Genomic DNA, 11812 nt, shown 5'->3' with positions numbered 1-11812 from the left:
TCGGTGATAGTCGAAGGCAAAGATAGTTCGTGATCTCTACTAATATGCTACTATAGCTGATCATCTAGTTGTTGTATTCTAGAAGACAGATGAACAACGAACTCGAGCACCAAAGGACTGGCAAAAAAATTATCCTAAGAAAACTATATATTGATAGGCCTTAATCATTTCTGATCGATAGATAAAAATAAAAGCAGTATTTTTATTTCCATTTATTTTTATCTTATCTTCTAAGAAGTTTAACCATTTTGGTTTATTGTTCTAAAGATTGATTTCGTCTCAAAATTTTTATTTCAGATAACAATCTCAAGATAGAGTAAACTTGTTCTATCCCTTTATTTCTCTTAATTATAATGATATTTATTTCATTATTAATTTATTATATATTATACTCAGAATAACGTGTGGCTTTTCTAATAGGAGGACCGATACATTTAGTGCATTTTATTTTGTTGTAATGTTTTTGTCTTCCAATTTACCTTTATTTTTAGTGACATGTGCCTATATTTTGAGCTACATGTTTTATGACGTACATTACTTTTACCATTGGCGAATGGATTATTTTGGAAATATTTCTTTGGTATTTTGTATTACTCACGATATTTCATGTTTAATAATATTTTATTTGATTATTATTATTATTATTACACACATTTTAAAAAAAGTTGTTTGAAAATATTTCTTGTAATCTACTAGATCTAGTTGTAATATATAGGTTGGGTCTAGGGGTTACAATTTTTTATACCAGAGCTTTCGGTTTTTAAACCCAAGGCTGTGGATGACTCCTTAATAAAACTACGGTTATGAAATTTTTTTATAAATGAGTTACAAGGCCATGTCACCCAATTTTTACGTGTTGAATGGTGTACAAGACTCTGAGTGTCAAATATAATCTTAAGTCTTACCCTTGTATAGCGAGCCTCGAGATTCTCCGATATGAACACTAGGTGAGGTTGTTCACCCTTCTGAGGGTGAGGGTGAGTGACTAGTTTCTCTGACCCGATAGATAATACACATGTAAATATTCTACCTCTGATAGATCATTCCACACCTTGAATGAGTGTTGTGGTGGATAAGAATTTCGATAGACAGCTCCTCCAATTGATTTAGGGCGCGGTTAGAGTTGCGAGTGTCTCACATGAAGTTTCCATCACTAAAACTCTTATATCTAACAGAGTTAGGAGTTTTTGAGGCCCTACTAGTGAAGCTCCGATTGAGACTGAGGACTGACTTTATGATACTAAGAGACGTATGGATACATTGGGTTTAGATCCATCGGGGAGATATTTGGGAGTTATATTTATACCAAATGAGGATACCCATACCTGGTAAGAGTATATGGTGAAGAATGTTTTGATCGATCGTCTAACATGGGATTTCTTCAAAGAGTACTTCAGGAACCGTTTCCTTATATAGTGATATTTAGTGCAAAGAGGATAGTAGTTTCAGGACCTAGTTCAAGAAGTTATGAGTTTTTCTGAGTATGAGATAGAATTTTTGAAGTTGTTGAAGTATGTTTTGAGTTTGATACCTACAAAGAGGGATATGTGTCTTAAGTTTGCTCAAGGACTCAAATATGAGTTGCCTAGGGAGAGCGAAAGGTGCTGAGAAAGTTAAGGAAATGGCTCTTAATAGAGATAGAGTAGATTGATAATGGTTAATGATACCTTTTAATCTATCTAAGTCTTCTGTGTGTGATGCAAAGAGGACTCATACTATTGTCCCTTAGAGGAATAATATTGGTTTGAGGCTTGCGTCACCTCCACCCCTAATAGTTAATCGAGGTGTTTCTTCAAGTTTTTTCCTTGTCGGATTATGAGAATTTTGGTAATCAAAATGGGGGAAAAGTGTCAGAAAAATATGGGTATATGTTATCTTTTTTTATCTAATGATTATTTTCTTATAAATTGTCTACATCAACCCCTTTTGAGTGGACATCTACTATGTCTACTACTCATTCTCAAGTTTCTATTCAGACTCTAGTTAGAATTCATAATCAAGGAAGGAATTCCTGATCTTCTTCTAGGACCAACAATAGAGCTGCTATATTTAAGGCTAAACAACTTGCTTTTCTCTACACTACCAGATGTTTGGGTGACTGAGATAAGCCAGAGGTTTTTGCAAGTACATTTATTATTTATCATGTTCCCTACCATGCATTACTAGATAATGGCCTCACTCATTCTTATATTTTGAGTTTCGTATTCAGAGACCTTTATATTACTGGTAAAGACATCAAGACCATTATTACTGTTATGAGTTCAACGAGACAGTCTGTTATTGTGAATTGGGTACTTAGGCTTCGTCCTTTGAAAGAATCATCAGATACTTAGTTTTGGCATATGTTCAACTAATATGAATTTTAAGAACAAAATTCTTTTAAGGGGAAAAGAGTTGTCACACCCAAATTTTCTAAGGTAATAATAATAATGAGGGTTAACTATATGATTGATCACTTATGTTTGTGTTTTGTCCATTTTTCCTCACTAATTTCAAAAAACATAATATATGGCCACTTTCGTTTTATTTAATTAAGATATGATCACCACTAGTTAACTACCGTTAAATATTTTGGTATAATCACATATTTCTGTTATTTATATATTCTCTCTATTTAGTCATATTTTTAATAAATTAAAGTAAATTTAATTTTTCAATCGAATGATGCTATATATCATTGTCACCCTTTGGTTAAAAGAAAAAATAATAAAGTAAATTGAGGCCAAAGGGATTCAAACCTAGGTCACTTGAGAAATCGAACATGTACCAAATCATTGAACCAAGACCAATGCTTGGTCTGAAATAAACATGATGTATATATTTTGTAGCTTAGTATATAAATAATTAAATTCATAATTTTTTATATATATTAACTTTAAAAATATATTTGTTTATATTAACTTGTTAAATATATTTATTATTAACTTCATTTTAAAAGTATTTTATTTTAATTTTAATTTAAAAGTACATAGACTATGACTAGGACCAATTGACTTTGATCTGAACTGTTAACTTTGACCAAAAGTTGACTTTTTTTGGAAAGTCATAATTTGGGTTTTTTAACGTCGTGAGTTTGAATTTGAAGTCTGTTTTGCTAAATTCTAACCCGAAAGCCTCCAAATTGAACCTTAAACCTGAATATCTATAATTAAATAGTTTATTTGAACGCATTTAAAGTTGGACCGAAAATTGATTTATTATGTTGATTATGTAAAGTATTCATGATTCTCCTGATCATACGCCTACTCAACCTAGCTCATCCCAATCCACTCGCCCGTGTGAGCCTGTGATTACCTGTATGATTCAGTAAACCTTTTTAATAGTCCATTTAGAATATTACTCATGTAGTAACTCTATTCTGATATGACTTAGGTTCATGTACTGCTATAGAACGTAATAAAACCGGTGTTGAGTAAACTTCTCAGATTAATCCTTTTTGCAAGGCGTGTTCCTTGGGTGCTATATAATTGTTTTAAATATATGTATGGATTATCATGTGCACATGACTATTTTATTTGATTTGAAATATAATTGTCTTATCCTATTTAACTTACGAATGGTTTATCTAGTTGAAAGTTTGATTCCTGACTTTACTGATTCTTGATTCCTAATTTACTGATTTAAAATTATGTATGCCTGATATGTGGTCTTCGGTTATCAGTCTTACCAAGAAACAATGTCTAATTGATGGTTTCCTAATTTTATTGTTACTATAAAAAAATATTTTATTGGGATACTTTATTGGACATGATATGAAGTCTTTGCAAGTTCAACTTCGATCAAGCTAGTAATTTCTTTTGGACTTAAGGGGACTCTTGGGTAGGCTCATAGGCCCAATGGGCCTAATGTAAGATCTTATGGATCCAAACGCACCCCCTCAAGTGGCTCCTATGATTCAGTTAGGGTAAGTTCTTATGGACCCAACATGCTCTCTTAGGTTAGCTCCTATGCCCAATGGGCCAAAGGTATGTCCTTATGGTTGCAGTTTTGATGAACAATATATCGATATATGGTTGGAGGGTAGTTAAGTGTTTTAAATGAAACCTTCAGTGTCACTTTTGAACTATGATTATGAATCGATTTTGAAACATATACGTATGTTTTATTCTACACTTATTGGAACACACTAAGCTTCCTAGTTCACTCCCCCAACTTTCACTTTCACTTATTTTTCAAGTTATTTTATTTTACAAATCTATGCTAAGTATGATAATCAATATTATGCTTAGCTAATTTCCTTGTGCAAAGAGCTAGTAATGAATCAATTTTATTTGTGAGAATCGAACAAAGCACTTAAATCCCTCCGAGATACATTCTTGTTTTTCAGAACATAAGAGCTTGGCAATCGGCCATGCTCATAATTTTTTAAATGTTTTCGAATAAAAAAGTCTACGTTGATTCGAACATTGTTTGAAAATATTGTTGGAAGGAATGATCAACCTGTGGCACTTCGACTTCCTGTTAACACACTTAGCGGTGGTTCGCTAAGGGAAAACGATATCGAAATCGATTCTTGATGAGACAACATTCGAGTTGGGCCTTTCTAGTTTTAATATGAATGTTTTAACGATAATAAATGTGGTTAATCCACTCAAGAATCGTCTTTCAATGATAGACTTAGGAAAATCGGTTATACAAGTGAATGAAAAGTTACAATGGGTTGGGCCTTATAGACTGTAACCGGCATGAATCCCAGAGCAAAAATACATTTCCATGATCGAAGGAAGCAAAACAAAGCTAGCTCGAGGCAGTTTATCTCATCGTAATTTTTCCTAAATTATTTACTCTTTCTTCTGATTCATTAGTTTATTCAATTATTTATTTGATTTTACTTAGTTTTCTTCATCTTAAATTCACTTACCACAACCCTACTTTTTTCTTTATTTTAATTTGTTATAGGTTCTTGGACGAAATTAACATAAATCGCATCAGAGATTTTAATATTTCCTTGCGGATCGACCCTCTTCCACTATTCTACTTTTCACTTATTTATTTTATTTTTGAAGATATTTATTTTATTTTGATGAGTAAAACGACGCTTGTCAATGGAAAGTCATCATTTTAATAATTTACCCATTATAAAAAGTTAATAATATCAAGTTAGGATAAGTATTCGATCGAGTCGAGTAAAAAAAATTTGAGTTGACGAGTCTTATTTTACAACTCGAAGTTGACTTGAAAATCTTTTCGAGACGAGTCAAGTTTATAAAAATTGAGTCAAATCAAATTTTCGAGTTTCTGTTTAAATTCAATCGTAAATATTTATAGTATTACGATATTATTTGATTTTAATTTAAATGGCTTTTTTATAACCATATACAATACATTTATATTTCATCGCATTTTTTTCATATGTGAGATACATATATTATACAAATTCGAGTTGAGGAACTCAACTCAAACTTAAAAATCAATCTACTAATTACTAAAGATTTTGAGTTGAGTTATTTGAATTATTATTTAAGTTATTCGAGTTATATTTTACAACTTGATTTAAACATGAAATTTTTCAAACCAAATCGAGTTTATGAAATTACTACTTAAAATTGAGTCGAATCAAATAAAAAATCAATTTTTAAAATCGTGTCAAGTTTTACCCTACTGTTATCTCGTTAATTGAGGGTGATAAAATATAAGAAGTAGATTAGTTGAATGATGTTGTAAGTTTTCATAATACAAGGACAAAGATGTAAGTATACTATTAGTTATTTGACCGGCGGCGTATAAGATATTTTTATCTTTTTACCTGCAGTAATAGAACAGCGTTATTCAAACCACGCACCAATTATTAATTGCCAGCTTTGTCCTGACCAAAATTAGCTCAAATAAGAAAAAAACCCTCGTATATATGAAAGTGGCCGACTGGCTTATAGAACGCATTTTGGTTTTTTCTTTCTGAGTTTTCTTTTGTTTTTTCATCTTAATTTTTCAGAAAATTTGAAAGACAATGGAGGCTCTCCGCCTCACGCCGCCTATGCCGCTCCTACTCCGCCACAAACAGAGTGTCTCACAAACATCCTTTCTTGGCCCCCACATTTCAAAGAAAGGTAACCCCAACCTGCCTTGGATCAGAGCCGCCGTGTCAAAACCGACGGCTGAGGTCTCTTCTCCGTCCGTTATCTCTAGCGAGAACGATGTCCTTTCGTCTTCTACGTCTAGCATTGCAGCCGCTCCTTCCGCGCAGAGAAAGAAGGTGCCTACTAATTCCCTGCAGTATCCGTCGGGGTACTTAGGAGCGTCACCGGAACGTTCGATGGGTGAAGGAAATGAGGACGTAATAAATGCGATGGAGTATTTAACAAATATATTGTCGTCCAAGGTTTACGATGTAGCGATCGAGTCACCGTTACAGTTGGCGACTAAGCTGTCCGAACGATTGGGCAATCAAGTTTGGCTCAAGAGAGAAGACTTACAGCCTGTAAGAAAATATTATGTTTTTGGTTTTTACTTCTTATTTCTTTGAATGTGATACCTTTTGTTGGCTGCGCTTTTCATTTCTAATTATAATTGTTTCTATGATTAGTGGGATTTTGACAGATTAGGACTGTTTATACTTTGGCTTTACTTTTATTAAGCTTGATAGAGTTTTTCTTTTCCTTTCCAGCTTAAATTTAGCTGCTCTTGTTTTTTGATTTATGTATTTGAGATACGTATTTGTTGTGAGTTAATATTCACATGATTTTTAGTTCAATTGTTGCTTTTTTCATTGGAATATGTTGATGAATAGTCAGCACGGAAACGCTACTTTTGTAGTTGAGAATAAACTTGAAAGAGGAACTTTGACATGTTTTTGGGGTGTATGCTTTTTCATATTCATTCAGATTAAGTGCTTACAGATGCGATGTTTCAAAATTTCAGGTTTTCTCTTTTAAGCTTCGTGGAGCTTATAATATGATGGCAAAGCTTCCCAGGGAACAATTAGAAAGAGGGGTTATTTGTTCATCAGCAGGAAATCATGCCCAAGGGGTTGCGTTTTCTGCCAAGAGACTAGGATGCAATGCTGTTATTGCTATGCCTGTTACTACTCCAGAAATTAAGGTACCCTTTTTTTTTATTTTCGTGTATTGCTTACATCGCTTATAAGATTTCTAAATTTGAGCGAGGGTTTCTTATTTTGCAGTGGCAATCTGTTGAGAGGTTGGGTGCAACCGTTGTTCTTATTGGAGATTCTTATGATGAGGCACAAGCATATGCTAAGAAAAGGGCTAAAGAGGAAGGTCTCACGTTTGTACCCCCATTTGATCATCCAGACGTTATTATTGGACAAGGAACTGTTGGGATGGAGATTGTGCGCCAAACACAAGGCCCATTGCATGCAATCTTTGTACCTGTTGGTGGTGGTGGGCTTATAGCAGGTATTGCTGCTTATGTAAAGAGGGTTTCCCCAGGGGTATGTTGTTTCGTCCTATAAGCATCTGCTATTTCATTATGCTGGAGCTTGGCATAGTTCAGTAGATGACTAGTGCATGCCACGTCATGATCCTTGATTTCTTTCCTTTTTCATACCTCTTGAATGTTGAATCATCATATTTAGTTCCTAGTAACAATTTAGTTGGTTTTTGGTTAAAGCTGATCTTTGGGATGGTTGCTGCTTGCTATATGGACTTCCTTTAATCTTCTTATTTCCAATTCTGTGGCTGCTTATTTCATTTCCGGGCTCCCCTTTTGGCATAGCATGATAGACATTCTGTTCAGATGAAACCATCCTAGGAAAGTTTCCTATTTGATGTTATCCATTGATGCAGTATTATTGTGTTATGGAAGTATATGAGCTAGAACAGTTGGAGAGGTAGAAGAAGCGTGCATCATTTTCCAGTGTTTGGGAATTAATAGGCCATCAACCTTCTTTTAACTACTTTCTACATTTTAGTAACGCCTATGTTAACTAGCATGACAAATAGCAAGGTTGATAATTAATCCTATTTAGTAATCGGTCAATTTCAAACTTTAGGTAATCCTTAGGGCTGCCAATATTATCAAAATCCAACAGCATAAAAATTAGTGGAGGCATGATTTAAATTCTTTGTGTTCTATTTCATAATTATAATACGCGAGGGTACCTACTAATATATTGGTCGAAACTCAGGTTCTTTTATCCTTATGTTCTGCTTTTAAAAATCTGTTTTCGTTCAACTGTGCTTTCATGCTGTTCTAAGCTTACTAGAGACCTTACCTCCAGCAAACCTGTGAAGTGCATAATTGAAACCTTATGTTATACTACTGCAAGAACTTATGTACCAAATACCAATTCATTTTCATATTCCCTTCCCCTCAAACCTACAATGAAATTGTTTTTTATATCAGTAGTTTAGGCTTTTAGCTTATTTAAACTTCTTTTCTTTTGTTTACTTTTGTCTGAAATTACATTGTGCGAGCTTGTTGCTTGCAACATGACGTAATTCATCATTTCATCCACAGCACTCAGTGTTGTATTACTTTACAGGTGAAAATTATTGGAGTGGAGCCTTTTGATGCAAATGCAATGGCATTGTCACTGCATCATGGCGAAAGAGTGATGCTGGACAAGGTTGGAGGCTTTGCAGATGGAGTAGCTGTTAAGGAGGTTGGTGAAGAAACCTTCCGCATATGTAGGGAATTAGTGGATGGTGTTGTTCTTGTAAGCCGTGATGCTATTTGTGCCTCTATAAAGGTATGGTCTTTGATGTTTCAAATTTTGCATTGATTCACTTTGGCTGATTCTTTTTTCTCCTATCATTGTTAAAAGACTGGACATCACAATCGAACATTATGTTGGTTGTACTTTTAGTGTTTCTGTGCTTGTATGATACAGTTTTGAAGTAAGCAAAAAATGATGGCATGAAATTAAATAAATGCTTAATTTGAAACATATTGTCAAATTTCTAGTTCAGGTGTATTCTCTTTGGTTTGACATGGGTTCTACAAGTAGTATTTTCAGAATTAGGATATGCCTTTGGCTCATATGAAGTTAAACGGGTTCTGGTTTGTCTCTCAAATTTTGGGTGTCTGACTTGAATTTTAGATTCAGTTTGTTGATGTGCTATTATTAACCTTTTGGGAAAAGCGAGTGGCCCATCTATTCTATAAGTTTTCTAATTATTTATTCTCAACCATAAAGATGTTAGAAGCTCTTATTATGTTTTTGTTTTTTCTCTCATTTTATCTCTTCAGTGTGATTAGTGCATTTCATTTTCGCTGGACACCTGATGAACGTCATCGAATTAGCCCATGGCTCTTTGGATGCTTAGGGAATTACAACTTGCACTGTTTGTGTTGCAGGATATGTTTGAAGAGAAGAGGAGCATTCTTGAACCAGCAGGTGCCCTAGCTCTTGCAGGAGCCGAAGCATATTGCAAATATTACGGCATTAAGGGGAAGAATGTTGTAGCAATAACTAGTGGTGCAAACATGAATTTTGATAAGCTTAGAGTGGTTACTGAACTGGCTAATGTGGGTAGACAACATGAGGCAGTGCTTGCCACTGTTTTGCCGGAGGAGCCCGGAAGCTTCAAACAATTTTGTGAACTGGTATGTCTCTGCAATTTATAAAATTTAACCTTTCTACAAATTATCAATTTTGTTCATTTTTAGTTCTAAATAATTAGTAAAAATAATCATTATATAATGGGATTGACAGGTGGGACCTATGAATATCACCGAGTTCAAATATAGATGTAGTTCTGATAAAGGAGCCGTAGTTTTGTACAGGTTAGTTATCATTCTGTTTTAGTTTCTAACAAAATACAAAAAAAAAATCATACATGTTTAGGATTGTGTTAATATTCATGGCTATCTTTCATGTTAGTTTGTTGTTCAAGGGATTTTTGGTATTCAGAAATATGTGAATTGAGAGCGCTCCGTTATCCATCAATGTTCTTTGCAGTGTTGGTGTTCACACGGTTTCTGAACTTGAAGCAATGAAGCAGAGGATGGAATCTTCTCAGCTTAGAACTTTCAATCTTACAGCAAGTGATTTGGTTAAAGATCACTTGCGGTATTTGGTAATTATCATAATTTTTCTTCGTCACTTTACCTGATTTTCGCCTTTATTAATTCCCTGAATTCATCTATTTCAGATGGGAGGCAGATCGAATGTTGAAAATGAGGTGCTATGCCGGTTTGTTTTCCCTGAGAGGCCTGGTACTTTGATGAAGTTCTTAGACACTTTTAGTCCACGCTGGAATATTAGTTTGTTCCATTATCGTGGTCAGGTTAGCTTCTAAAGAAGTTTTATCCAATTTCGTTTTATATTGAAGCAAATATCAATCCTGATTTATTCCACATCCAACAGGGTGAAACAGGAGCAAATGTTCTGGTCGGGATTCAAGTCTCAAAGAGTGAGGAGGAGGAGTTTGTTCGCCGTGCTGATAGCCTTGGATATGACTACGTAGTGGTAAACAATGATGAGAATTTTCAACTTTTGATGCATTGATCAGATTTGGTTCCAACAGTAGTGACGGCCTAATGCACATGTTAAAGCATCATACGTGAAGGGGCTTCCGATCCTCTTTAACTGCTACTGGAATAGCAGGTGATGGCTGGCCACATCCTGAATTCATTTTTGTAATTTATGGAGTTTTTCCAAATAAGAGTGGTTAGGGTTTGGGCTACAGTTGCCATATTAGATGACTAGTTTCTCTTGACATGCACTCTTTACTTTGATGTCTGAAATTCACATATATATGTATGTGTGAGCTTGATGCTTTAATGGTTGGGAAGCTCATATAAGTACTACTCTTGTGTTGATGGTGGTTTCTCTCTTAAAATCAGTTGAAAAGGTGTCATCTTGTATGTTGTTTCTCTCATAATCCTTTTTGAATGGTATCCATCTCTTCCTTCCATTTGAAGTTAATCTTTTTAACTTCAGTAGTACTCGTTATTTTTTAAAAATTTTCTAACATTTTCAAAGTTGTGAATAACAAACAAAATGGGGAGGGATCAAGTAACAAATTGACACATCTTGTTGTATAAATCTAAGTGTCAAATTAATGATGCAAAATCCCAAAATCGATTTGGAAGAACGCTACAGGGACCATGGTTATCTATGTTGTCAATTTATGAATGAATAATTTGAAATTGCTCAAGTTTCAGCATATGACTGGTTACAAGAAAGTGTAGGTATTCAATTGTGTTGAGCATAAATTACGAAGTTAAGGAGGATTAGGTTCGAAAGAAGAGTGGCATTTGGCAATTGGGGCCACTGACTGTCACTAACTACAGCATGTTGGATGGACCACACCACCAAAAAGCCATTCAAAACGGCGCATAGATTATATGGACACAACAAAGGGATGGAGAATCTCTGACATAAATCCATGTTTGGTTGTGAAGAATGATTATGCAACTAGTAGGAAAATGAGTGAAACTCGTAGCAAATAGAATTTCAAGAAGCTGCTAAAAAAAGGGGCAATGTCTTGGCGGAGCCTACCACATCAACCTTGATAATCAGATTTAGTTTTGCCCTTCACCATTTGTCTAGTTGTGCAAAAACAATCTGTTGCTATTTAAAAACCTAAACTTTATACATGCATCAGTTATACAAGAAGTTCCTACTTGCATAAGATACATATGGCTAAGCATACTTGTCTGTGCAGTAGAGTTTATGGTTTATTGAATAACAAAGCTTTCTAGTTGACTGATAATGCAAAAAACATGTGGTATACCAAAACTCTTTGCATATTTGACTGTATTGGATCTTCTTTATTCGATCCTTACGTGATACTAATATGTGGTGATGATGAAGTTTTAAAAGTATAATCAGAAATAGGTCTTGGTTTTTGAGGAGGGGACAAGTATTGCCCTTCTTAAAATCAATTTTTTTCCAGTTTTCTCT

At 34.4% G+C, this 11812-nt stretch overlaps 1 protein-coding gene across 1 annotated transcript; it reads left to right on the top strand.

Annotated features, from left to right (window-relative positions):
* Positions 1-5901: 5901 nt before the first annotated feature.
* LOC120181891 (threonine dehydratase biosynthetic, chloroplastic-like) lies at positions 5902-10608 on the top strand. The gene is made up of 9 exons (XM_039186926.1): positions 5902-6418; positions 6859-7038; positions 7121-7390; positions 8444-8650; positions 9259-9507; positions 9617-9687; positions 9863-9980; positions 10056-10190; positions 10271-10608. Exons 1-9 carry the CDS (start codon positions 5948-5950, stop codon positions 10409-10411), a joined length of 1842 nt encoding a protein of 613 aa, XP_039042857.1. The 5' UTR covers positions 5902-5947; the 3' UTR covers positions 10412-10608.
* Positions 10609-11812: the final 1204 nt, after the last annotated feature.

Source organism: Hibiscus syriacus, unplaced genomic scaffold, assembly GCF_006381635.1.
Source record: "Hibiscus syriacus cultivar Baekdansim isolate YM2019G1 unplaced genomic scaffold, ASM638163v2 tig00003721_pilon, whole genome shotgun sequence".
Taxonomy (NCBI): Eukaryota; Viridiplantae; Streptophyta; class Magnoliopsida; order Malvales; family Malvaceae; genus Hibiscus; species Hibiscus syriacus.
This window is presented reverse-complemented; position numbering and strand designations above follow the sequence as displayed.